The sequence below is a fragment of the Filicampus tigris genome, chromosome 11, assembly GCF_054856515.1.
Source record: "Filicampus tigris isolate MCC_2025a chromosome 11, RoL_Ftig_1.0, whole genome shotgun sequence".
In the NCBI taxonomy this organism is placed as follows: Eukaryota; Metazoa; Chordata; class Actinopteri; order Syngnathiformes; family Syngnathidae; genus Filicampus; species Filicampus tigris.
This window is the reverse complement of record NC_141227.1, coordinates 14,159,136-14,186,709: the sequence shown is the minus strand read 5'-3', so window position 1 is coordinate 14,186,709 and position 27,574 is coordinate 14,159,136. Positions and strand designations below refer to the sequence as shown.

At 41.7% G+C, this 27,574-nt stretch overlaps 3 protein-coding genes across 14 annotated transcripts in view; 1 reads left to right on the top strand and 2 right to left on the bottom strand.

Annotated features, from left to right (window-relative positions):
- The window catches only part of wdfy4 (WDFY family member 4), a 59,473-nt gene extending 45,157 nt beyond the window's left edge, over nt 1–14,316 (top strand). For all 12 annotated transcript variants that reach the window (XM_086046032.1, XM_086046033.1, XM_086046031.1 and 9 more), the window contains 17 exons: nt 800–885; nt 961–1,023; nt 4,816–4,858; nt 5,172–5,291; nt 5,975–6,098; nt 6,195–6,304; nt 7,242–7,392; nt 7,728–7,819; nt 9,009–9,218; nt 9,296–9,401; nt 10,933–11,090; nt 11,260–11,418; nt 11,745–11,924; nt 12,084–12,266; nt 12,895–12,991; nt 13,896–14,025; nt 14,109–14,316. In XM_086046032.1, the coding sequence (XP_085902158.1) occupies nt 800–885; nt 961–1,023; nt 4,816–4,858; nt 5,172–5,291; nt 5,975–6,098; nt 6,195–6,304; nt 7,242–7,392; nt 7,728–7,819; nt 9,009–9,218; nt 9,296–9,401; nt 10,933–11,090; nt 11,260–11,418; nt 11,745–11,924; nt 12,084–12,266; nt 12,895–12,991; nt 13,896–14,025; nt 14,109–14,172 (2,076 nt within the window). In that variant the 3' untranslated portion in view covers nt 14,173–14,316. The remainder of the gene's footprint in view (nt 1–799; nt 886–960; nt 1,024–4,815; nt 4,859–5,171; nt 5,292–5,974; nt 6,099–6,194; nt 6,305–7,241; nt 7,393–7,727; nt 7,820–9,008; nt 9,219–9,295; nt 9,402–10,932; nt 11,091–11,259; nt 11,419–11,744; nt 11,925–12,083; nt 12,267–12,894; nt 12,992–13,895; nt 14,026–14,108) is intronic.
- On the bottom strand, nt 141–3,970 carry lrrc18a (leucine rich repeat containing 18a). Its single transcript, XM_086046059.1, has 3 exons — nt 2,947–3,970; nt 2,787–2,866; nt 141–1,905 (listed from the first exon to the last, which is right to left on the bottom strand). The coding sequence occupies exon 3, from the start codon at nt 1,899–1,901 to the stop codon at nt 1,089–1,091; it is 813 nt and encodes a 270-aa protein (XP_085902185.1). The 5' UTR covers nt 1,902–1,905; nt 2,787–2,866; nt 2,947–3,970; the 3' UTR covers nt 141–1,088.
- Nucleotides 14,317–17,282: 2,966 nt separating the features above from the next.
- On the bottom strand, nt 17,283–26,757 carry vstm4a (V-set and transmembrane domain containing 4a). Its single transcript, XM_086046064.1, has 8 exons — nt 26,543–26,757; nt 24,191–24,643; nt 19,573–19,626; nt 19,375–19,482; nt 19,218–19,251; nt 18,988–19,136; nt 18,480–18,544; nt 17,283–17,878 (listed from the first exon to the last, which is right to left on the bottom strand). The coding sequence occupies exons 1-8, from the start codon at nt 26,589–26,591 to the stop codon at nt 17,726–17,728; spliced, it is 1,065 nt and encodes a 354-aa protein (XP_085902190.1). The 5' UTR covers nt 26,592–26,757; the 3' UTR covers nt 17,283–17,725.
- Between the last annotated feature and the right edge of the window lie 817 nt (nt 26,758–27,574).

Sequence of the window (27,574 nt, the reverse complement as noted above, 5' to 3'; positions counted from 1 at the left end):
AATACAAGGAATATGACCAAGCTTCTCCTGTGTTTGTGTCTTGATAAAAGGCTAGTTTGTATAGTCGGTTGACATGAAACATCAGCAGATACCTGAACTATCCCACCAGCTATGTAATTTGTTTTTACTTACCCATTTTGTACAGTAAAGGACAAAATGCAAAACAAACTGCTTGCCTTATGTGTAAACAGGGGCATATTTAATGACATTCACAATGAAACATCAACAATAACACAAATAGTTTGTCTTGTTAGGAAATGAAGGCTGCAGACAAGTGCAACACTGGCATGTGGCTGTAGTGCATGAGGTCTCACTTTTTCTCCCTATTCTGTGTGGGAACCCTAACATTTGTCCCTCCATTTGGTTTTTATCATTTTATGATGGCCAAGTAGTTTTGAACATGAATAAAAAAAAAAAAGTGGGCTTTGTGAAGCAATCATGGACTACATAAAATGATACGGGGTGTTGAATCTGGCTCATGGGCCTTGCGTTTGGCACCTGTGACATAACATTGACAAAGGAACTTTTGATTCTTATTTATTGTACTAAATCAGTTTTCCTTCATCATGATTTTGTTGCATGTGTTTGCCAGCAAATTTCTTATTTGGGTCAGCTGAAAGTTCGGTAAACACAACTTTAGATGTTGAGGTTGGATGAAACATTTAATATACAAAACATGCATTAGTGTACATTCTATTTGCAGCCATAGATCTTGAAGTTGAAATGCCTTCAAGATGATTACCTGGTGATGTTACAGTAAGGTAAAAAAAAAAAAGAAAAACACTGTCCTCTTTCATAGGACAATGCCATTGAGGTCTTCATGAAAAACGGCCATTCTGCCTTCTTGGTGTTCATAAATAAAGACCATGTCTCTGCATATAAAAGGTAAAAAGACATCTCTGAATGATGGACGTGAAATCTCTTGACGATTGTTACTTTGATCCAAAATCTGTCTTGCAGGTTATGCAAGGTGGCCTCGTCGTTAAAAGGCAGAGGTGTTGCTGACGTCATCGCAAATGCCAGGTAGTCAATAAACACCAATTTATTGACACAACAAAATGCTTTCATGCTTGCATTCGTCAAAAACATCAAATGTTGCTTTCGAAAGACTGATAGTGTTCTAGATTCTTTACCCTCCACACATCCTGATTGACCGCAGCCACCGAGTTGGGTGTTACGAGTCCCGAATAAGACCTTTTGTCCTCAAACTTCTCCCTCACACAATCCCCTCTCAAATGCCTTCCTCCTGGGTCTTTACATATTTTCAGGCACACACTACACAGTCTACTTTCATGGACCAGGTACACACCATCATCCTCGTCTGACTGTTCAGTTTCCATCTCCTCACCGGCTTCCTTCACTTTCAAAAGGGGGTTTCGTTTTATGTTCAATTTAGTCAGATTGCGTAGGGCTTCCACAAAGTCTGGGAGGCCGGTGAGGAGGTTGTCAAATAAGCCTAACTCTTGAAGGCTCTCCAGAGGGACCATAGTAGGGAGCAGGGCATCCAGTTTATTCAACCCCAGATTTAGACTCGTCAGGTTTGTAAGGGAGGCCAGCGTAGCGGGCAAACCTGACGAGGTGAGACGATTGTTACAGAGGTTGAGATAGGTCAGGCCCACCAGTTTGCCGATGGACTCAGGCACAGATTCCAGCTTGTTGCTGTGCATGTCCAGCCACCTGAGCGATGACAATTTCCCGATGCCCTCTGGGATTTTTTGTATCTGGTTGCGGCTGAGATCCAACTCATCCATATTAGTTAGTTTGAAGATACACTGTGGGAAAATGGTTATGCCCATGTTGCTCAGTGTGAGACGGCGCCACCCGTCGGGTTTCATTCGTATGGCCTTTTTGGCTTCCTTGAGTGTCACCTTTGTCCCTGTGTTTCCTTTCCTTTTGGTCATGGTGCTGTGACACACACAGGGAATAACCACATGATTTATCTCACATTTTCAGGCTTATATCAACATTTCCAACATTTATTCATGTGTGCAATTGCGCGCAGCTTATATGATGTATTCACTCACTAAAAAAGGCTCATGTATAACCGGAGGCAATAGAAAAAGCATTCTCTCTGAGGAATTAAGATCTTGTATGCGTGTGTGTGTGTGTGTGTGTGTGTGTGTGTGTGCGCGCAGCAGTGTTGTTTGAACTAGTGCGCGCTCACCCGTTGTTGCCCATGGGGGTATTTAAGAGCACGACTCTCTAATTAAGGCTAATGCAGGGGAACAATCGCAGAGAGGCGACATTGGGTAATGCAGCACAAACAAATGAGTGCTGATGCTCCATCACCGAATGGCCAGGAAAGAAAGTGTGTGTTTATTTGGGGTGCTTAGGGCATGGAAGTGTAATGGCATACATGACTTCACTGTACTAAAGTGGATGTACATGAGTGAAGAGTCAAATCAGGACTTTGATAAATGATAGTTATGGGATATTTGGAGTGTGATGAAGGCTTGGCTCTTCCCCCCTCCCTGTCTAAGAGAGCAAGGTACGCGCGTGTTTGTGTCTGTGTTACACCCCAAGGCCCTCTCTCGCCTCATTCATCATCCTCAGGATGAGAGGGGCTATCCACTGGTGCTTGTTCTATTATAACCTCCTATAGAAAACTATTGCATGAAATTATTGGCTGCAATTAGATAACACATACTGGGCCAAAGTCAATGATTGATTTAGTGTGGGCTTACAAAATAATTTGCTCAGGGTTTATTGGATCAAGTGAGGATTTAGAAATGAATCTGTTCTTTTGTACTTGACCATTATCAACATAAATAAATCTATTTACTCACCATAGTCCTGTATTCCCAATTCTGATTTAACAAAGTGGTGATAGTATTCCGTTTTAAAAGCCTACCAACAGCATCAGACCCTGTGCCAAAAAAAGAAACACAAGTTAGGCCATAGCAACAAACTAGTTGTCAGCATGTAGACAATGTACTAAAGTGCTACCTGGTAATTGTAATCCTCAAAATGGACAGGAAAGCTTGGGAATCCAATATTTCCTTCCCCGCACACGGCAAATGCAAGTTTCCTCTTGTTTGGCATTGTTACTTAGCAACGCGGGGTCCTTGGCAGCAGGACTGTATTGTCACGTTACTGGCCCACAGAGGGGGAAGCAAATTTCAGGAGCAAATGAATGCTCTCCTAATTTAAATTAAACAACTTGGATAGATAGTGTTGTGCGAGTAAATTACTTTATGAAATGTTCATTGCAATCTAACATAGATATCCATGCTCTCGTAGATTAACTATCAGTGTGGAAGTAATGGAAACAATTAAACACTGTCAGCGATCACTTAGTTATATATAGTCTTTAACTAGACGCCTAATATAACAGTAAGCAATTAAATGTAACCGTTCCTGGAATATAAATATCACTGCATTGGAATGTTGAATTGTAGCGCTTTGCCGTAACCACGTCGCGGCGCGTCTTGTTAATCTGCAGTTGCTTTTCGAAAGCGAAAGAATGACGCCTGTCAATCAGGCAACCCGCCCACCCATCTGTGCGATCTGACATCGAATGCTTTTGCCTTGTTCCTTCGCTATCCTTCGTTTGGAGTTCATGGCAGTAGCTTGGTTAAAAAAAAAAAAAATACACCCGGCTTTATATGTCACGACATTTTCTGGTTACATCCACACATGTTGGAATGGTGGCGCTACAGAAGTTTGAAAATGCAACGACGCCGTTTGTGTTTATTTTCCGGACCCACACGCAATGTTCATAAAGTAATTCCAATCCACAGAGGGATTATTGTTGACGTCATCAAACTGTGTCGTTGCCGCAAGCGATGACGTCGACCAGAGCGTGACAAATAACGCCGCTGGTCATTACTTAGGTGCTCTACTTAAAATTGATGCGTTAACGGACTATTTACATCAGTAGATGTTGGAGTTCACAAACTAAAACCAATTAATTCAACCCAAGATTTCAGAAGACTTGTTTTTACTGGACGAGTCGACAGCAAATCGTAAAGAGTTGAACACAGGACTACATTACCGGCGATTGACGCCATGCATGAGATGCATGGCCGCTTTGTGACGAATAACGACATAAAAGCATAAAGTGCACGAACTACAGTCAATTATGTTTGTTTGGGTCACCACTTGGCCACTGTTATTGTTATTAAGAATAGGTTTAATCCAAGTTTACATATTAATATTGTTGTTGGAACGGGCACGACGCCCCGCAGAGCATTACATAATATACAAAATGTATTGATCCGGCTATAGCTAAACTTGATTTGGTGAAAAATTTCATTTCAAGAAAGTAATTGGCACATCACAATTCATTAAGTTAAATCAAGTCACTTTTCTTTTACCCAAAACAGGGTGACAAATACTCTGTAAATGGCGCTTGGAGAAAACTGATACAACCCTGAAACAGTACCAAAAAAACAAACCCAGCAATCTGCCTTGACCAATACTTAACTCGAGTAACTGATACTGAGTTTTGAGGGTCGGGGTGAAATAAATAAAAGGAATTCAGTAATAAGATAACCAATTCGACTACTGTGATTGTTAAAAGTACTGCTATTGCAACTGTGGAGGGGAAGATAATTCTACCACAGGAGAAAGAGAGAAACGGGTTAGTCATAAACAGAATAAGACTGAACAGATAAATGGAGTGTGTGTACGATGAGAAACGTACTGCTGCGATTACTGTACATAAAAAAAAGTCCAAATCACCTAAGTGTGATGGGTAACTTCTGCTGTACTACAGTCCATCACCAGTTGCTTGGCAGCAAGTATCACTCAAATGTGGTAAGAAATGTTTTGGTTCTCGTGTTAATACAAGCTACGTGTTCTCTTGTGTATCAGGAAGACTCCTGTGGTTGAGAAGACAACCCTTGTTAAATGGCAGGTATGACTCAGATGGTAATCTGTTGTTATTTTTATCCACTTTAAGACTGGTTTGTGCGCCAGATCAATGCGTAAGCAGCATCTGTATCATCAGAAAATCTGACTCATAAATTGAAATACAGTAAAATTAAATGGGAAAATAAGCATAATTAGATTGTAATGTTGCCTTTGTAATCTTTCAAACAGGAAGTAGAATTACTGTGTTGTTTATACCATCAACACTAAGTAAAGAACAATGTTGTTTTCCATGCATGTCAGATTTTTTTTCTTTGTCTTATTTATTTCCCGTTTGTGTATACATTTTCTTCCCACAGAAAGGGGAGATCAGTAACTTCGAGTACTTGATGCATTTGAATACTCTTGCTGGGAGAACATACAATGACCTCATGCAGTATCCCGTGTTCCCCTGGGTCCTAGCTGATTACATGTCTGAGGTACACCTTTTTTTTTAAATTTAGGTCAGTGGTTCTCAAAGATTTTACAGCATGTACAACCTAAATACTTAGCTCTCCAAGTATCACCATAATGACCAACAACAAAATTAAATATATTTGTTAGTCACTTATCTACTAACAATTTGCCTGATTATATCAAAATATACATTAACTTAAATGATTCAAAGAAAATGTGATGCACATACAATAAAAGTGTAGAAGTAAAAAGAAAAACTAAATACATATTAGAAAACTAGATTTTCTTAATGATTATATGCCAATTTTACTTAGGTTTAATACCAAATGTACTATGCTGTTTTAAAAAAAAGGTTGAAGCCACTGTAGCATCATGCACAGTTTGAACATTTGATTCAGTAATTCTTTCATGTACCACTTTTGGGAGCCTGCGTACTACTCATGGTATTTGTACCACACTTTGAGAATCTCTGAATTCTAGACCATGCAATGACCACTTCTTTTTTTTTTTTTTTTATTAACAGCCACGCAAACTGTTTGGAAAAATAAAATGCGATGAGTGAACTGATTTATAATTGTTACATATTATGAACATCTGTGAGTTAAACCTTTGGTGTTCTCAGTTCCTCTACAGTTATATATTTTTTTTTAGAATTGCCTGGCTGCATGCTTGTATTTGTATCCAAAGTACATACTGTATGTCCCAGACACTGGACCTGTCAGATCCCACAACATTCCGAGATCTGTCAAAGCCAATGGGTGCTCAGACGGAGAAAAGAAAGCAGATGTTCATCCAGAGATATGACGAAGTGGAGCACAGTGAGAGTGAAGGTATCCTTTCAGCTTTTTATTTTCCTTTTTTCTTACATTTGTGATATATTACATCTTGTATTCAACACGTCCTGTGCTCTTTTTAAATTCTTTTAGGAGGTTTGTCAGCACGATGCCACTACTGTACCCACTATTCCTCAGCCATCATTGTGGCCTCTTTCCTTGTTCGCATGGAGCCTTTTTCTCATACGTTTCAGACACTGCAGGTATAACACAATACACGTTTGAGCATGAACACAAACTGTCCTTATTACAGTCAATCTTGTGTGAAAATTATAGAATTTGGTAACTTTCATCTTTGATTCAATGAGTTGTTCATCATCCAGTAAATTAATTTACCTCATAATTTATAAAAATGTAAAGAAAAAAAGGGGTCTGAAATTGAAACACGCTGCTACACCACAAATGTGAAGAGATTTCTCAAGGTATGGACAGGGTCTTTATTAGTAATTAGAATGATTAAAATTCAAATCAGGCAGCTGTAATGAATATAGATTTAGATGAAATAAACTTAGAAAATATGAGTCAGCTGCTGATTTGTCAGTGGTGCAAACAAAGTCTGCAGTTCACTTGTGCGTGGTCATTTTCATAAAAAAATAGATTTGGAGAAATGAAATAAATAATCTGTTTGGATGTTTGTGCAGCATCTGTTCTTGGTTGTATGTTTCTCTCTTTTTGAAAACATGATGGTGAGATTCCAATATATATGCAAATAATTGCAGGAGGCATCTAAAAGCAGCCCATAAAGATAGCCATTGATGTTGCAAATTTCCAATACGGCGTCCAATTGATTATAATGAAAAGGCATGCATATTTGATAGTCAGAATAAAGCAATAAAGATGTTAGTCTGGTGAATTACTGTGGCTTTTTGTCTACTGAGGCGAACAACAGTCGTGTTGTAATATCCATAACTGGATTTACATCTCTAACCGGGTTTATCAATATATAAGCTATTTTCATTCATTTCAATAATTGTTTTACTCTAAATTACATTCCTTCTCATGAGATTTTCATCACAGATTATAGGAATTTATGAAAGCATGAAAAGCTCCCTTTGTCTGAAGTGAGGTTCTCTTCTCTGACTACACTACAAATGGAACATTACATGAATCTTTCACTTTGTCTGTCTTCTCTGTTCGCAGGGAGGGTTTGATATCCCCGAGCGGATGTTTTATAGTGTAAACAAGGAGTGGGAGTCGGCCTCCCGAGATAACATGAGTGACGTCAGAGAGCTGATTCCCGAGTTTTACTACCTGCCAGACTTTCTGCTCAACTCCAACCACATACAGCTGGGTCCGGCTCCAAAACGCTCTCCTTTTATATGACACTGCACAGATTATGCCTTACAATGGACTAGTGACTAGTTCAGGGTATGGGGAGCCTTTGGCTCAGGTCAGCGGGGATCGACTAACTATTCTCTCATTTATTTGTCTAGAGAGAGTTGAAATTCAACTTTCTTTTAGTTTGATATCAAGTTGATCTATCATCTCAAAGTATAACACGTTATGCGTGTTTCATCACCATGGCGCTTTGTGAATACTCATGATAAACATTTGCAAAACATGTTAGAATACGATATCATAGCAATAATATTGTTGATAAGCTATCTTCCTATGTTCCATTTGTAGGCTGCATGGCGGACGGAACCGTCCTGGGAGATGTGGAGTTGCCGGCATGGGCCAAAGATGACCCACAGGAGTTCATTAGAATCCAGCGTGAGGTCAGTGACCTCCTCACCCCCTCAGTGTCGGACACTACTACTTAATTACATTATGAGTTTCCCCGTAAGACCTACAGTATTGTTGCTATTCATAACCAAACCCATACAATGCGGTTTTAAAATACGAAGCAAAGGTTCACTGTAAGATGGTCCGCGTACTGGTGTGGTTAACAGTGTTTGTTTGTTTTAATTATACACTGTTATGGGTATATGTGGGTACCCTTCCGTCCTCCGTCATTTCCATTTTTACTAGGGGTGAAAAAAATAGTTCCCGTCTATAGGTCTATAATTTTAAATGGCCATCCGTCGGCGAGTCCGACTAAACTTTCACTCGAAGCCCCGCCGCAAAAAATAGACTAATGACGGACGGAAGACGAATGACGGATTCAATAAAGGAGCGGCTTCTGACTATGCTTAGTCCGTCTATTTTAAAATTGTACCCATCATTCGTCAACAGTCAGCAAAACGGGCGTTTGTCAGTGACAGATAGACGGACCGGTTCGTCACATAGGCGGAACTCCCAGCTCTGCTTGTGTTCTCATTTTTGTCTAATGTAACAGCCACTTTGCTTGCTTTTCAATAAAAAATCTCTGCAGACAACCGGCCTATTCAACACAACCCAATGCCTTTCTTTTCCCCCACAATGCATCATGTCTGCGGGCTTCTCTCTTTGTTTTACTCTCGATTCTCCCTTCTTTTCCATCCTGGTGTATCTTCACTGTTATCATGGCAAAATCTACTGAACTATGCTCATAAAATTAGGAACATTTGAAGATTGTTTTTCTTCCATACAGAAATTCAATTACGACAATACATCCTCATTACGAGCCCCCCCGTTACTCCAGGGTGGGATTATTAAGAATATTTGCCAGCATGCTGCAGGTTTTTATGCCCTCTTTTTCCTTATTAACTCTTCAGAACCAATCTCTAGCTAATTCTAGACAAATCCTTCTTTAATGCCAACATGGTGGTACGCGCATAACTATGCGGCGTCTGACTTTTAAATGGACTTTTTGAAAATCATACCGGTTTTTTTTTTTATTTTTAATTGGACTGCTTGCGCATTCTAAAACAAGTGGTGTTATAGTCTCATATTAAGTTTGACTGATGACCTTGGCCTCACTGTTATTACGACGCTCTGCATGCCAGTGTAGTGGTTTGCAACAATAACCTGGGTTGTTTATAACAGGCCTTGGAAAGTGACTACGTGAGCTCACACCTCCACTTGTGGATTGACCTGATTTTTGGCTACCGACAACAAGGCCCCGCTGCTGTCGAAAGTGTCAACACCTTCCATCCTTACTTTTACGCCCAGAGAGGCCGTCAAGATGCTAAGGATCCGCTCGTTAAGAGCACAATTTTGGGATATGTCAGCAACTTTGGCCAAATTCCCAAACAGGTAAAAAAAACAATGAAACACATTGGTCACCCAATTTTCTTTCTTTAAATAAAAACAACCTTGTGTCCTTGCCATAGCTCTTCACTAAACCCCATCCAAAGAAAGAAGGGCCATCACCACCTCATCCAACTCCGTTTTTCTTCAGTCTCGACAAACTCAAGACGACTGCACAACCATTTAGAGGTACGCTTGAAGCAGGGGTGTGCAAAGTGTGGCCGTGGGGCCACATTCACCTGCTCCATTCTTTAATCTGGACCACCGAGCATTTACAAAAGTCTTAAATATGTGTTGCATTTGTTTTGTACTATAATTGCTTAACTATAATGTATTTATTCATTATTCATTTGTATTTATTTAATTAAATAATTGGTTAATGTATTGGGTGTAAATAAAACAACAGTAAAACAAAAACAAGTATGCATTAAAATTAAATGTATTTTTACTAAACAGTTGATTAATTAATTGTAATCTGTTAACAATAATAATGAATTTACCTGTTTTTAGGCACACATTGGGGGCCCTATCTGAAAAAATCTAATGACACCCTTCACCCCAAAAAGTTCGACCATCCCTGAAGTTAGATGCTTTAAGCAACCTTTTAGTATTATTTTGACTTCTGTTACACTAAATATCACATCAGAGGATAATTCGTGTATAATAAGTGTACGGACTTAAATCCAATTGAAAATATATGAGGTTATGATATAATTTATTCAAAATATTGCTTCGCTAAAATAATTGGTGGATTGATGGTCGATTTTTTTTCCCATACAAAACCCCATCTTTTTTTTACATGTCTGCTGTCACATTCCATATCCACTGTAAAGACAACAGTAACTCCAGTATTGAGTATGGTTACAATCCATAAAATAGCATGCAATTATTGTCATCTCCATCTGCCACCACTTTGTGTGGTTCCCCGCCTTTATTTTATCTCACACCATTTGACGCCAATTATTGTATACGAGATGTGTCGCGGTCTCCGGGGGATCGTTGCAACAGTGCGAGAGCATCCATATTTTAATTTACACTATGGACGGGGTGGAAGGCGCTGTCTGTGAACTACGATATGGAGATGACTCTTTTGCTGAGCTCTACTTAATAATCTGAATATCCCTACAGGCCCACTGAGGGAGAGGAGATGAATCTGCAAATGCTCAGGGAGAGATTCCTGCATATTACATTTCATATTAAATCTTAGAGTGTCTGATCTGATCAATAAGCAGATAGAGATGAATAGGAAGATGGAACGCCGGGACTTGGCTTCTTTCTGGGGATTTTCCGTACAGAGCTGGTGACAGGATGTAATGATTTGTGCCTGTACGGATAGGTCAATTACAGGAACAATTACAGCTCCTTGCACACTGCATGTGTGCAGTCTCTCTCACACACACATGCAACTTCTGAAGCCGACTAGGATGCCGGTGTTTGCTAAGGACAGACGCTAAGCCTACGTGTAATCTGCCAACTGACGTTTTCTGTGATTGACCAAATGACATTCGGGACAAGCTTGAACTGCTCAGGGTGGTTAAATTATATATTTTTTAAGTTGGAGTTAGCTCCCCATTTTTTTTGTTTTAATTTGCGAACTAATTTAATAGATAAGCACGACTTAAGTAACAGGATTTAGATTAAAAAAAAATTGTAGTAATTTCTTGCTGCACAATGTTCCAGTCACAGTCACATAGCATTATGATGTTTTTTTTTTTTTTAGAACTGCCAAGAGGTCCAGTGGGTCAAATAGTGTGTTTGGAAAAAGAAGTGGTGATCCTGGAGAGTAACCGACTCTTCCTGTCTCCTTCATTGAGCTGCCTCTTCAATTGGGGTTTCCCTGACAACAGTTGCACCTTTGGAAACTATATCACTGAAAAGGTAATTTGGGACTTGATTTAGTGCACGAGTGAAAAAAGGAAAAGGGAACGACTACAGATCCAATGCTGGGACAGCTTATATGGCCTATGGTTAATATATAATATGTGTTAATGAAATCCTCAAGAACAATACAGCATCATCATGTCTTTGTTTGCATGTCCATCTCAAGACATTTGCCGTGTGTGAGAGTTTATGTGCCTGGGGGCCAACTACGTGCGCTGTGTGTCCAAACCCAATGACCATCATCACTGCGGGAAGCAGCACTGTGGTTTGTGTGTGGGATGTGGCGATCAATAAGGACAAAGTCACCCACATGAAACTCAGACAGGTGAGTCTACCACCATGTTGTTGTTTTTTTTGTTTTTTTAACATTCTTGTTGTCTCTCTGAATTTCCTTCTAATATTTTTTTCAATACATTTTCAGCTCCAGTTTCGTTTGACATCAATTGTAATAATATTGTCAATGTTATTCCAAAAATGTTTTTGGTAAAAAAAATTTTTAAAAAAGACTTCCACCCTATAGACGCCTCCATCTGCGATTATTTTTATGACTAAGGATGGAGGAACGATGATGGAAGGGTGCCCAGGTCGTGGACGGAGGACGGTCAAATTTTTGGGGGAACACACTCTACCGTGTATCATTTTTACCCACAGCCGCTATACGGCCACACTGAAGTGGTGACATGCATGACTGCGTCTGAGGTCCATAGCTTGGTAGTGAGCGGTTCGGCTGATCTCACGTGCATCTTGTGGGATCTGGAGGAGCTCAGCTACATCACACAGCTGGTGGGACATACAAGCAGCATCTGTGCAGTGGCTATAAATGACCTCACGGTAAGTCTGACCTGAGTCTCATCATTTATTCTCTGGCTCAGCACTGTCATGTCTTCACGCCCTTCACACAATAAGGAAGGGAGGCTGTTCTGTGTGTATCCTCTTTTTTGTCAACATATGTGCACTGAAGGGCGTTAACGCTGCACTGCTCTGTCCAAGGGTGAGATTGCGTCATGTGCCGGGCCTGTGCTCTACCTGTGGACGTTGAAGGGTCAACTGTTGGCCTGCACTGACACTTCCTGTGGGCCTCGTGCTGACATCCTCTGTGTGAGCTTCACACAGCGACACGAGTGGGATGCCAGGAATGTCGTGGCCACCGGCTGTGCAGATGGCGTCATACGGGCGAGTATTCAACTAGAGCTCTTAACGAATAGAGAACATTTTAAGATAACCTTTGAAATATATCATCCGTATCATATTTTTAAACAAAACTTTCAAAATGCCTTCCAGAGGAACTGAATAAAACTAAGGACGAACATGACAACTGCTTGTACAAAAATAAATACAGTAAAATAATGAAATATAACAGTTGCACAAAATAGGGCCTCAAGTTTCAATCACCTCCAGTTGAGAGTCGCTGCACTTTTTCTGGCACTAACAGGTGCAAGAAGGAGGTTATTGTTTTGCTTTATACAGTGCACAGCTGCATAGTGTTTGAAAGCATGTCATTACTTTGCTACTAGCCTCGCAGGTTGCAGCCTGGTGTCCATCAAGGTAATAATAACAGCATAAGGATTGTGTGTGTTTGATATAAGCATATTGCTGCCTTGCTGCAATCAAACTGCAAACTCTTAAATTAGGCCCTCGCTAGGGAATGGGTGCCAATGCCAGCACATGCTCACAATTGGTATTATTACTTTATTATTACCTTGAGTTATGGAGAGTGCGCGTACCCCGCTGCGCGCGTGTGCGTTTGCTATTATGTTGAATTATGTCTGATTTTGCTACTCGTTATGTGTCTTTCACACAGATATGGAGGAGAGAGTACACCGGAACACAATTAACTGGCCCTCCAGAAGAGCCCGTGTCCCCAGGGCGAGACCCAACAGCGCTGACAGAGAGCGCCGGTAATGCTGCTCGCTTTACGATCTGATACGGATCTATTTATAACAGACGAGATGAAGGGAGTGGCCGAGTGGAAAACTGCACCAAAAGTATTTTTACTTTTTAGTTTCACAAGGAAAACACACTTCTAATTAGATAAATCCTTAAGTGTGAGATGATTATTTTTAAGCGCTCTTCTCCGAGCCAGGCGGTGTGCTTTTTCAGATCCCTCGCTAGTGTTAGGGCTAGCAGGAAGGATGTTGTTATAAAGTTATTAAACATAGAGGCAGTAAACACTGATGAGTGAATCTGCTGACGTTCGTGTGTGTGTATAATTTAGAAAGCAATAATACCCAGATCCAATTTGGCATATGTTGGTCGGTTACAGCCCCACTTCACCTCACTGGAGCGTTGTGCTGGGTAAACTACACCGAGACTACTCTTAATGTAACATTTAACATTCATATTTAAAGGATTTTCACTTTGGCAGCCTATTGATCACTAAGAGATCATTTGAATACTTCAAGAGGAAGTCAACGCAAACATATTTTTTCAAGAATATGTTCTATGCAAGCCCACTAGTTGAAACAAGGCATTCTGATAAATATTGCATTTGTGGAATAAGGATTAATCCACCCCTTTTTAGCCATCTCTGGGGGCGGCCATTTTGTCACTTCCTGTCGACTGAAAATGAGATGACTACTGCTCAGGGCTCAGGTAACGACCAATCACGGCTGACCTGTTTTCTGAAGCTGAGCCGTAATTGGTCGTTTCCATGAGCCCTGAGCATCTGTGATGTCATTTTCAGTCGACAGAAGTGACAAAATGGCCGCCCCCTGAGATGGCTAAAAAGGGGTGGGGTTAAGGAGGCTCACATGGTGATTACCATCATAACACTCAAGTCATGCTGCAACGATGTTTCCACAGCGAACGGCCCGCAGCAGGTTAAACGTTGGAAGAGACGTCTGGCGTTGTGTCGGGAACTGAACAGAAGTCAGGCTGTGCCGCAGCATCGAAGCAAAACTAATCCAGCTATCACAGCGTTGGCCATGTCCAGGTATTCACATAGTAACACACACTGGAAACCGGTGGACTAAATCATGTTTTGTTGCATAAAGTTACAAAAATGTCTTTGTGTAGGAGCCATGCGACACTGTTGGCAGGTGACGCCTGGGGCCGGGTTTTCACTTGGACCTGCGAGTGAGCTCATGTGTGATTTCATTTATTGTTTGTGCCTCAAGACTTGAACAGTAGTGAACCTTACCTCGGATGTGAATATTTAGTACTGTGCCTTTTTTTTTATATATAAATACTGACCTGCAAATTGAATTAAACATTCTTAGCTCTTTGTGGCCATTTGCTCAAATTCTTATTGTCTTCCAACATAACTGAAACCTCAGCAGGCCAGACGATATAGAAAGATGTTTAAAAAACAGACCAACATAATTTCAAAAACTCTTCCACAAGCAATGTGACGTAATACCTGTGCAACTCAATTGAGTCTTTTTAAAATCTTTTAGAGGTCGCACGTAATAATTAAAAAAAAATGGCATGTGGCAATGGTCAGAATCAACCAGTCACATTCAAGTTCATGTTAATTGGAAAGCACGCACTTGCCACCGTTTAAAGGGCCTCTGAATTTGAGATGTTCTAGTCGACTTTTCCCGACTTGTTTTGCTTTTCTGCAATAACTTAAATGTGCCATGCTTGCTTACACTGACTGGCATTTGGAACAGTTAATAATTCCCTTCAGCTTGTCTAAAGCCCCTATCCCACTGAACAATTGTGAGTGTTTTCGAAGGCAGCGAATGTTGCGTTCACGTCAGGGTACGTTCAATATCGCCAGACGTTCGCCAGTCGTTAGGCAAAGCTGCCACCACCGTGCTTCACATGTTTTATATTATGATGATGGTGATGACAGTTTCACTTATCACCTTGTGATGTCATCACAAGGGTTAAAAGAAACAAAGTAATTCACCCTTGCTGCTGTTTACTTGGTGTCAGGTTTTCTTTGGTTCATAGCAAAGCTTGTGTCATGAAATCCAGACAACAGTGTGTACACATGCCAACATTTTGAGCTGCGAGTGTTTAGCTCTGCAAAATGTTTGTGGTGTGTGACCATTTCGCCACATTAATTTGCTTGTGAATAGTTGTACTGGATGACATTCATTTCCAAAAATGTGTTATTTATTAATTTTGCGCCTCCCTCATCTATTTTTTTTGGAGTGACAAACTCAGTAGAAATGCTGGTCATTACATGTGCAGATCACTACACGTGTTTTGCTGACCAACCAATCAGAGGACGGAACAATACCTGGTTATTAGTTTGCGCAGATGATCCACCAACTGAAACTTTAGTTAAAAAAAAGGACCTCAGGCTTACTTTGTGACACTTTTTTCCTGCACATGCGATCTCCTCCGTCATGAAGGAGGAGGTCTCCGTCTTTAACCTTTGTGTGTGCAGCTAATTGTGCTAAGTGAAGTAGCTTAATAGAGTGGAAAATAGTCGTCGTAATTTTCCCAGAGAGCCGCCAATGACCTTCTCTAAAGACAACGGCCAGCTCCATTCTCTCTACATGGCTGGTTTTATGATAGAGATGTCCAAGCGTCGGCTTCTTCACAGTAATTAAATCAAATAAATTATAGCGCCAAGGCAGAACCATCTTGTAGCTTAACCCAATTATACTGCACTGTAAAGCTAATTATTAACCATGATTACAATTAGCCTAATTTGAATAAATGTCGTCATTAGCGGGTTCATCCTGGTCGACGAGAGCGAACTGTGGGGGATGATGAGGCTCATCATCATCATCATCATCATCATCATCACCATCACCTCTCCCACTCATAGAGAGCGTGTGCATCGTACTCTTCCTGCTCTTCTATTTTTCAACCTAACCTTCAGCAAATGCCTCACGACCTTCACCTTTCTTGCCTGCTTGAGCGTAACGCATGCGCCACCCCACAAAATGTGTTATTTGATGCTAATTGCCAAGGCCATTTTGCAAGAATCGACTCCCTGTGCTCCGCAGTTCAATTCAATTTAGTTTATGTGCTTGGCCCCAAATCATAACAATAATTATCCCAGAGTTCTTTCTCCATACACATCCGCTCTGACACCGCACTTCTTGTACAGAGATATTTTAATATGTGTATTCAGGTGGTGAGGGATAACCAAACAACCTTACACAGTCTAATCGCATGTGATTATCTAGCTTGTTTGAAACAAGATTGGTTTGGCTTGGAGAGTAGAACTTTGCCGTGAAATTTTAACACCACATTGGGCGCAAGTGAAAAGGATTAGGCGTAATAATAGGCACGCATAAGTGGACATAACACTTTGGCAACAAAGATTGAGCTTCACCTCATGCTTTTGTTCCTCACCGCCAGTCCCGTTGTCCCCCTGGTATGAATATTTTAAGACTAGCGACAATCAGAATAGCCAAAGCTATAGCAAGCCTAACGGCTATTCTCATTCATTGTATGAAGACTGCGTCGCCTAGTTGGCAGGACGTTTTGCTGCTCCGAAGAGTGGTATAGTCCACAGACTGCAGCAAACGGGTGAGATGGAAGTCCTCTTTGAAATGGTCGACTGGAAGATGCAATACAAAAAAAAAAAAACACGATTCACGATTAGTCAACTTTTAGCTTTAAATGTAAATGTGGAGTAGTAAAGTTGACGACTAATCCCTTCGATCCCTAGTTAGAATAAACCATATAAAAGATGGATGGAGGGGCAATGATGTTAATAGGAAGCATGTTTGAGCGGTTAGGATGTCTACCTCACAGTCCTCTGGTTCAGGGTTTGAATATCGGCTCTGTATCGGTTTTGCATGTTCTCCCTTTGTTTGCATGTTTTCGCTGGGTACTCTGGCTTCCTCACACTTTCCAAAAACATGCACACCAGGTCCAGTGTACGCAAAATTATCCATAATTCTGAATGTGAGTTTGCACCCCGCAATTGGCTGTACTCACCTCTTGCCCAAAGTCAGCTAGGATACACTCTAAAAACAATTGGGTTAAAAATAACACAATTTTGGGTCAAAAATGGATCAATCCACAAATTGGGTCAATTTCACTCACCTTCTTGCATTGTTTTGTACAAAACTACCCATATTTGCGGTTGTTTTTGCAGAAAACAACCCAGAAAGTTGGGTCGAATTGACCCAAATAGTGGATCGGTCCTTTTTTGACCCAAAATTGTGTTAATTTCAACTCAAGTGTTTTTAGAGTGTAAACTCCAGCTAGCCCACGATCCTATTGGCGTATAGAAAAGGGTTGGTGATATGAACGTGACAGAGGAAAGTCACCAGATCATTTTTAAAACAGTTTTTATATGAAACAAGTATTTTACATTGGCATATATATTTGACATTGGCATTTATTATTTATTAATTGCTTTTCTCTGTAAACTATAGATGAATGAATAAAAGCCAAGGGTTGCAGTTTTGTCGAGGAAAAGGAGCATTGACAATCATTTCTCTCCCGAGTGTCCACTCAGCATTAACAGAGCATTCTTATGAACATCTGGCTCACAGACCAGAGATGCCGACAAAGCAAACAATAAAATAAGGCCCTTCGAAAATGTCTGCGTTGGACTGGAACCAGGTGCTCAAAGACACGCAAAGACACATACAGCAAAAACAAATGCAAATAGTCACATCGCATGTTCATAATCCTCACTCCGGAACCCAATCGCGTCTTCCTCTCCGGGAGGTATAGCGAGACATCCGTGGGTCCAGATCGAGTTGCTGTGTTTACAGCTGCTTCTCCTGGAAGAGGATCTGAGCGTACACCGTGTCTGGGCTGGAAGGGTCAGGGTCGGGACTTGTTGAGGCCGGGGGCTCGACGGTCGGTCGGACCAACTCCAGCTCCGCGTATGTCAGGCTGTCCTCCTGACGTGCTTGAGGCTGCCAACGGGAAGGCGGCCATTTAGTCAGGAATAAGAAAAGACTGCATACATGCACATGTTGACCTTGTGAGTGTAGATCAGAGTTGAGGGGAAATATAAAGTGCACGGTTAATCCTGCCTGACGAGCATTTGTATTAGGAACAGTCCTGCATTATCAGGAAAGAAAGCATTAGTCTAAGCAAAAAATATATGAGTAATGGATAGTCAAAGAGGGAATGCATTTTTGGGGGATGCTTACATTGGATTATGGTCATTCGTCACATAAAGGAAAAAAAAAAATGGAAAAATGCTGGAAACATTGGAGTACTTTTCTTCTGTGTGAACTTACTTGATAGTTAAATTGTAGAAATAAAACCAGTGAAGCGCCCTAAATAAATAATTGTGTTTGAGAAGCAATAGCGATAAATATAATTATCACACTCATAACCGAATGAAGAGAGAGCAATAAACTCCTGTAGACAATCACGCGGTCGCGAGACAAATTCCCTCTTGCGTGTATTTCGGCAGCTGCAATTTTATAAGCGGCTTTTTAAAATGATTAAATTAATTTTGTGCTATTACTGACATTAGTAGAGGAGATGCTGAAGATGAAGACTTACAGTGGCAGACCTCCTTGGAACCTTTGACCTTTTGGGCTTCTGGGGTCTTTTTGAAGCCACAGGCACTGAAAATAAAAATATAAAGGGTAAGTAATTGTCAACGTCTTTTTTTCTTGGTAAGCTTTTAGCAGCTTTTTTTTTTATACTGATGATGCTTTTAAAATGAATTCCCGCAGTGGGACTTTCCCCAAATAAGAGTGTAGAGTTCCCTCACCATTTTTCACTGGTCTCCCATTGTCTGCATGTTGTTTTCATGGTACTGCAAATTGAATTATACTGCCTCCATAATGATACCTTCACGTGCTGTTATTTTAACCCTCTCATTCAGTTTCTTAGCATCACGGGGGGCAGGGGGGGGGGCTCAAGTACTGGCCCTGCTATCCTTTAATGCCTCCAACACATTTGGAAAATATGACATAGACTTCACACACAGTCCAAACCTTTTGTGAGTTGACCCGTTGGGCTTGCAATATCTGATATACAACTCAAACTGTCCTGATGTTTTTACCTGTAGGAGGTGTGGGTGGTGGTGGCTCCTCAGGCACCGTAGGGGGTTTTAACGCCATTTTTATATCACTTTTCTGCCCCATGTATTTATTCTGTGCTCTTGGCGAGGAACTAGAAGCACTGCTGGAGCTGGTTACCGTCTCTCCGGAGCTGAATGGAAAAGTGATGATGATGAAACTCAGAACATGTTACGTCTTATTTCTTATTTAATGAAGACACATTAAGTCCTACCTGCTCTCTGGACACTTGACCAGAAGGTAACTTGCTGTGGAGAAACCAAAATACAAACATCTGAGGTTGTCCAACGTACTGCAAGGGATTGTGTTCGACCTCCAAGGTTGTATTAATCGATTGTTTCATGTGAATCGCGGATGGTAAATGAAGTGACCTTTGAGCCTGTGTCTCTTGTAGAAGTACTGGAATGTGAGCGTGAGAGTGAAGAGGAAGATGGAGACCAAGCCCAGCGAGCAGATCAGCACGGCGCACACGTTCACGTCTAGTAAGACAAACGCATTGGAACAATAACATTAAAAACCAGCCATTAATGTCGGGGAAACAACATTAGTGCGAAGGGCCGGGGGAATACCTGATAACAGACGCCAAATTCCTTCACCTCTACGAGCCTCCAGTGTAAAATGCACTGTAGAGAGGAGGAAAAAAGAAAAAACATTTAAGAAGGAGAAGCCGTCCAGACTAAGCATCTTTGTAAATTGCTGTTTTCTGAAGAAACGGACCCACTCGAGGCCAGACAGCCTCTGTGGTTTCCAGAAATATCACAAAAGGCTGAAATGGAGCGTGAGTGGCGCACACACACACACGCACACGCACACACATACACCATAAATGAATGAGGACATTGCAGCGCGTATGTGTCAATGAATGATGTGGCGTGAACAGGCCAGGGGTATTTAGCAAAAGGTTGAGGAGAATGAATACAGGCTACGTACATAAATGACTTAACCTAAGCACCCCTTAATGACTTTTTAATATGTCTTTTAAATGCATACGCCGCATAAACTCATAAGATACATCAACTGTGATTGACTTGTCACATGTGAATATGGCGCTAATAAATGTCACAGGAGTGAGAAATATACATGTAGTCAAATTACACTTCCTGGCCATTTTATTGGGTACACTTGGGGAGTCGATGTATAAAAAAAGAAATCAGCCTTTGAATGAAAACAAAACAAGTATTCAAACAGATGAATACGCCTCCCATTTGAAGGCAAATATTCATGATTATCAAACGTTGACACAATTTACCATCGCCCTACGTGTGGTTTTGATTGGTGTTCATTTGGACAAATTCCCTTGTAGGAGTTTGTAAAATCATACGAGCCATGGAATTTGCCCAAAATTCTGTTCCGAGGCCATGCGGCTGGCTTGCGTTTAATCTTTTTTTTTTTTTTAAGTGAAATGATACCACATTTTCTCTGTCTTTTACGGATGCTTTTCTCCTGGCTCGTGCATTAGTCCATGTATAAAAATAATGACCATAATTTAGTAGAAAATTGACAGTATAAAATGGAATATTATGTATGCTCGAAAAATCCACAATACCGTGAGACCACGAAAAGTGAACTGCGATACGGCAAGCTATGCCTGTATGTCAGTAAATCTCTGCAAGTGTTTACAGTTTGTTATACCCCACCTCCTGATGAAGGTCAGCTCGGATTGTCTCACCTGTGACCCCGATGACGATAAGCGGAATGAAAATGCATGGATGGAAGACTGTGTCGCAGTACCTAATGTTACTAATGAGTGTTGTGTATATCAGATCCATGAATGCTGTCCCCGCTGAAGCCAGGCAGCAGCATCCGATATTGGATACATGGAATGAATAATTCCATTTTTCAGTTCGTAAAAGTTGCCAAAGTAGTTCACAGCCAATGTTCCGTGTTCCAATCCCAGCCTTTTTCCATCAGACGGAGGAGATCCCCAACTTAAGAGTCAGAGTTAGCATTTTGATTTGTTTGCCCTTTTAATGACAGCCCTTGTTTTTCTGCTTCTGTGGTGTGCGCATGTCGGAGATGCCTGCGGCCGCGTGGCTTCGTCAGTGGGGCACTGGCCTGAATGTAGGACAGGGCGTTGGCAGATGCCTCCGTCATGCAAATGTTCTGAGTGCCTAAAAGTAAGCGAGAGCTGCAACCGAATGTTGAGCTCGCGCATCATATAGATGGACATTACTGCGGCTGCATCAAACCACAACCGTTTAGTGTGCAATCGTCATTTTAGTTGAGCTTTGTTGCGGTTGTGGATTTGGGTGCGAAAATGAACGTTTTCCTAAAGGAGCTTTCAAAACGCTGAAGTCATGTATTTCACAGTCGGTGAACGCGGCCAGCTCAGCAACAAGCTACCTCTGCTCACGCTCATTCACAGACTGATATTGTTGCGTGTGGTTTGGCCATGTGAGCTCATTGTTTTGATATGGAAATACCACAGAAAAGGGGCGGCGCGCACACTGAGGGGGGGGGGGGGGGGGGCGTGGTTCAACGCAAACGATCAAACTGCAGTATAGCGCTGTATTGGCTTTTTCCAATGTTTGCTTCTTTCCGTAACATGGCTGTCATGTGTGCGGTACGTGGGGATGTCCTGGTATTCCAGACAATGAGGTTTCCATGCGATGACAGCAGAATTTCCCCTTGGCTCCGTTGTAGTCACTCTTGGCGATATGTGTGAGATTCTGTGTTTGGCTTGACTTTGCTTGCCAGAATCAACTGATAATTAAATAGATGCTGATAACTGACGGTGCTTTTATTCGAATCCGACACGCCAGGTTGTTTGATTTATATGCAGTATGCGTACGAAACGGAGATGTTAGAAATTGTTTGGAAGATGGTCAAACTTTTATTGCGATGTGATGAACGCTCAGCTTCTCATGTTAATTATGAGAACGTCATCAACCAACTTGCCATTGAGTAGAGTTGTTAATGACAACATCTTTTACATTAGGGCTGTGGAACCTTTTTTCCCATTTCAGTCCTCCGAGAGTCACACTAAATATATCAAAACAAGTTCATTATTATGTGCGGTATTAGGAGTGTTTGGGGATTAGATTGATTGGCAGATTGGATAAAAAGCTTATGTGGCTATATCAAGGAGACCTTAATTTGTTTTTTGTTTGAAGAATTCCATCCAACCATCCATTTTCTTTGTTGTTCGGTTTAACTGCTGCTATGGCAACACATTCGACTGTAATCTGTTCAATTTACAAGCATACAGATTTTCTTTCTTCTTAACCTCAAGATCCTGATTGGTCCATTCGTATTTATATTTTTTTTTTTTCTGGAATAGGCCACAATCGAGTCATCTTGGGGTTTGGCAAGATGGCGTTGTGAGAAGACACACCTATTCTCATAAATCCTTCCTCTCGAGGTTATTTTGGATCTCAGAAAGCAGCCAAAACATGCACATTTCCCATTCAACACAGTGTTCTTTTGCATTCCCCTTTTGAAATTTGAGCCACAAAAACAGAAATATAGTATAAAGCCTGGCACCCGCGTACTAATTTTTAACATCTTGCCCGATTTTTTAAATGTGAGAGACCGACCCCACGCGATAAGGAAATAGTTGGTGCATGTGTGCTGACTGTTCTGCTCGTGTATGTGGTGTACTACTCAAGATGACCTGCACAGAACGCCACCCACATGATGATATCTTCACTGACAATCACAAACGTGGTACCAAAACTCAGCTGTGAAAGGCAGCATTGTGCCACGGGGCATCCAGACTACCAGAAAATACAACAAAAGGGAAGTAGATAATAGAGGCATTCGAAGGAGCTATCGGCTAAATATTAGATATTAGGCGTGTTTGGAAATATTCTGCGAGCGCGCACTGGTTCACTCCAACCGTTTAGAAATTCAGAACGTTGTTTAAATGTGCTGTTTGCTTATTTAGAGTGCCCCAAAAAACAAGTGCGCTCCAATGGAGACACGGGTGCATCCAGTGCGTCAGGCAACAGTTCAAGCACATGCTGCTGATTGCTTTGTAGCATATCAGCTGCTGAATGGGACCTCTCCAAACATACCATTTTTAGAGTGGTGTTAGGGCGTCAGAGTGAATGGGCAAACGTACCCTACATTGGGGTGGCAAACTCTTCTTGTCATTTTGATTGTGGTGAATGACAAACCCAACCAGTTGCTCGTCTGTTTCTATCAGCAACAGCACAAGCTTTAGGTTAGTTCCGAGATGTCGTTTCAGATCACGAATGACAAAGTCCGTGTTGACCACACTCTTAAAGTGGAAGTCAACCCAAGCATATTTTTTTCTAGAATATGTTCTTTGCAGGCTTACTTGAAAGAAAGTTCTGAGAAATATTGCGTTTGTGGAATAAGAGTTAATTCACTCGTTTTTAGCAATCTCTGGGGGCGGCCATTTTGTCAGGTATGTCGATTCAAAATCACATCACAGTTGCTCTGGGCTCAGGTAACGACCAATCACAGCTGACCTGTTTTCTGCAGCTGAGCCATGATTGGTTGTTACCTGAGCCCTGAGCAACTTCAATGCCATCTTCAGTCGACAGAAGTGACAAAATGGCTGCCCCCTGAGATGGCTAAAAACGGGTGTATTTTGCTGCATAACTCACATTCCACAAACACAATATTAATCCGAATACCTTGTTTCAACTAGTAGGCCTGCATACAACATATTTTTGAAAAAAATATGTTTGGGTTGACTTCCACTTTAAGGATTTGCAAACGTAACTATCAAAGAAATTAACATTTATCATTGTTGGGCCTGAGTCTTCATCACAAACGTTCATCAGAATCACTCATAACGCACCTAATCACTCAGGATAGTCTTTTTAGAGACATCCCAAAATCCGGTTGCTGACTAATCGGAAAGGGGAATCGGGCTCCATTTTGGCCACATTATCAGCGACATGCAACTGTTTCCAAATTCGTATAATGGAGGACCCTTCGCAGTCTGGGGGGCTTCGAAGACCCCTCCTCGTGTAGCCTCCTGGACCACATAAACTGTGGTGAAAAGTGGCATAGAAGAGGGGCGGAGCAATGCAGGCAGCGTGATCCGAAGAAACCTTCATTCAGGGCCGTCGGTCTCCATGGAAATGAAGGCCAGATCTGAAGTTGCGTCATGTAACCTTCAAATTCGGCTTTTGGAGGACGCCAGATTTGGACGCAGCTTGTGTTACCAGGGAGGCTAAACTCACTCAGGTAGAAGGAATTAGCTTTAGTTACCTGTCAGCTGTGTGGTGCTGCTACCATTGGACGCTGCCCTCCATATGTTCCTGTACTTTCTTATCTCGTGCACTCGACATGTGTAGAAGCCCTGGTCCGTCCCACTCACGTTGAGAATCCTCAAGCGGTACACCTCTCCCTCCATTTGCTCGTAAAGACGAAACTTGGGCTGGGAGAAGCGGCGGGTGTAATTCCCGTACAGCTTGATTTTCTTGACGCCCATTTTGACTATGAGGTGCTGGGAGGACGCAGGGGCAGCGGGGGAAGGGGACGGGAAAGGTAAAGGAGGCGCGGGGGTGGGAGCAGCCAGAGGGGAGAAGAACCAGCGGAGGACGAGAGTGCTGCCGTTCTTCTTCCTCTGGGATACCAGGCAGGACAGTGTCAGGTTGTTCCGCTCGGTTGCCGTGACAACGGGCCCCGGGATCACTGTCACATTCAGTGCATGACATACTTCTGTTGACAAAACATAAAGAGTATAAGAAAAAGAGTTTTGACACAAGGGGTGGGCAAACCGGTGCTCAATGGCCAAATTTAATTCAGACGGATGTTAAATGGATAAATATTACATATTATGATGATGTAATATTATTAAATATAATATTAAAAGAAAAGTTAATTCCCAAGTTATCCCCGCCGACATAAAAAATACACTTTTGTGTTTGTGTTTTTTAAAAAGATAAAATAGCGCCCTTTAATATTTGAATACAAAAACAAGTTATAACACAATTAAATATAATATAAACCTTCATGTGCAACACGATTTAATGCTGCAATCCAATTCATTGTGCTGCTCCTTCTGGTATGCCCGGGAGGCAGGAGACTATACAGTATTGCAGACACTTACAAAGAAGAATCTTCTTATTACTTTAACTGTCTCAGTAAGATGCTGTTGTGTTAGTCATCTTTAATTGAGGATAAAGAATATATGCCAGTAATTAATTTGTTATATTATATGTATGTGTTGTTCCAGACATTTTTGTTTAAATATCCATTGCTTACAGGGTTCTAACTGTTAGCATCTCAATGGCATTGTTGATTGTATGTTAGCATTAAGCTAGTTTTACTTACAATAAACTTCAACTGGGAGTGGCTTCCTCCCATATTCCACAAACATACATGTTAGGTTCACTGAAGACACCAAATTGTCCACGGGTGTAAATATGAGTCTGAAAGCTTGTTTATGTCCTGCAGTTGTCTGGCGACCAGTTCAGGGTGTACAAATTGCTGCAGCTCATCGGTGGCCCTAACCCTAAAAAAAATCTCATGTCACACTCCGCGAACCAGGAAGTAGTCTGCTCATTAAATGCGTCACAGTAGAACCGCTATGATTTATGTTAATTAGTTAAGCTTGTGGTTTATTTTTATGCTTTATGCACTATAAATGTACATTAATTCATTAACATTAACTGCCTTTTTTTTTTGTCAGAGCGCACATTGCGGATTGCAAAAACTGCCAATTGCCACAACGTGGTTGGACTAACAAACAAATAGGACGCTCGCCGCTCCGTGATGTCTTTTCCTCCCGCGTGCTTGTTTAGTTTATATTTGTTTAGGTTACTTGTCTTTCATCTCCCTTCGCTTCTGCAGTGTGGTTGATATCCTGCCAGCTCAACTTAATGGCGGCATTTTGTTTACATTCACACCCACAGCGGCTGAACAGATTCAAATAGCTCCATCTCAAGCTGTCATGTTTTTCTATCATGCGACGGGAAAAATTCGGCCCCATCTTACTCTAAAACGCTTCCCGGCGCGCTGCTGTTTTGCTTCCCTGCAGGTAGTGATGTTTTGTTCTGCAGCCAGCTGGGACGGCTCACTTCTACTCGAGACACGGAGTCTGGACACAAGATGTGTGATTCCCCCCCCAAAAAAGGGAAAAAAAGGAAAAGGGAATCTGCTGGTGGGAAACAATATAGTAAGCCCAAAACAGGCTTAAAAAGAGAAGAAGACAACAAAGATAACATGGACCAGATGCCATCCAGTTGTTTTGGCTAGTTTGGGAATCTCCCTGAGTGTCTGTCCATGCTCCCAAATTGAATGCGAACAAGAGTTGCCACAAATTAGATCCTTAAAAAAATGAATACTCAATACTATTGTTGACAGAGTTGTGTTTAGTCAACTTTATGGAGGTTTTCTCTCAAGTCACTTGTCAGAAGTGTGGTGACAATGCTCACTTTTAGCTTGAGCGTATATGCAGTGTTTTTTTCTTCTTCTTATATCTAAAGTAAAAAAACACAACCTATAATTTTAGGTTTCATATCACACGCCTCTCTAGATGTGTTTTCTGCAGTCGTTGCATGCATGCTCCCTCTAACTCGCCCTGCCGTGTTATTGCAGTAAACAAGATGAACCTACCTGTGAGCAGAGCTCTAGTCAGGACCAGAAGCACTACGGAAATGTACATTGTCCTCTCTCATTGAATCCATAAACCCACAACGCTGCAACACGCTTCAACAAGCGAAGCACGACAACGCGACCCACCACAGCCTTTGGCCACATTAACTCTTCCCCTCTTTCTCTTCTTTTCGCAGTAATATGAAACACTGGTTGCTCTGTTCCCACTTAGGAACTCCCACTCGTTCTCCCAGTAGTCTCTCTCTCACATTCTCGCTCTCTCGCTCTCTCTGCGTCCTGCTAAACGTAGGAAATGTCATTTCCTGAGTTCCTGTGAAGCGTCTTGGGCCAAGGCCTTAAAGCCCACAAGCCCAGTTGCTCTGGTCCACTCTGGTGGTTTGGTGCAAGGCCACGTGTCTATCGTGTCATTTTTAGAAGCGTATAGCATGGAGTGCTGAATGTGCATTTCCATCATCCGCAATTACTTGTCTAGTTATGCTGCCAGTCAAATATGTTGACCATTGTGTTTTTGTTTCATGTGTGTGGGAATGATGCATTTGTGCACGGTGGGATTTTTCCCCCATCTGGCTGCTGGAAAGCGTGGCATGGGCCTGTCTCTGGCTGCGGTTGGCAGACGCTACCAGCGGAATGAGGCCTGCTGCTTTATTGGGCGGCCTGAATTGCTGAGGCTGGCACTTCTGCCGCTGCTTCCAATGCTGCCAAAGCCCAGTCAAATTACACAACACCGTTAACGCTTTGTGTTATGGGTAGGATTGTGTTGGAGAGGAGTGGGTAGTCAATGTTGTTGTTTTGAAAAGTTGGTAATACGTTAATGCGTGCATGAAAGCATGTAAGGGGGCGGTAGTAGCTTAGTCTCCCTCAGCGCTGTGGAACTCCCCTTACTTGCAACCAGCAGGTTGATTACACTATCAGGAGCAATGACCTATATTCACAACCTAAATTCTTGTATTTTTTTTCCTAAAGGGGGAAATCAACCCAAACATATTTCTTTCAAGAATATGTTCCCAGCAGGTCCACTAGTTGAAACTTTGA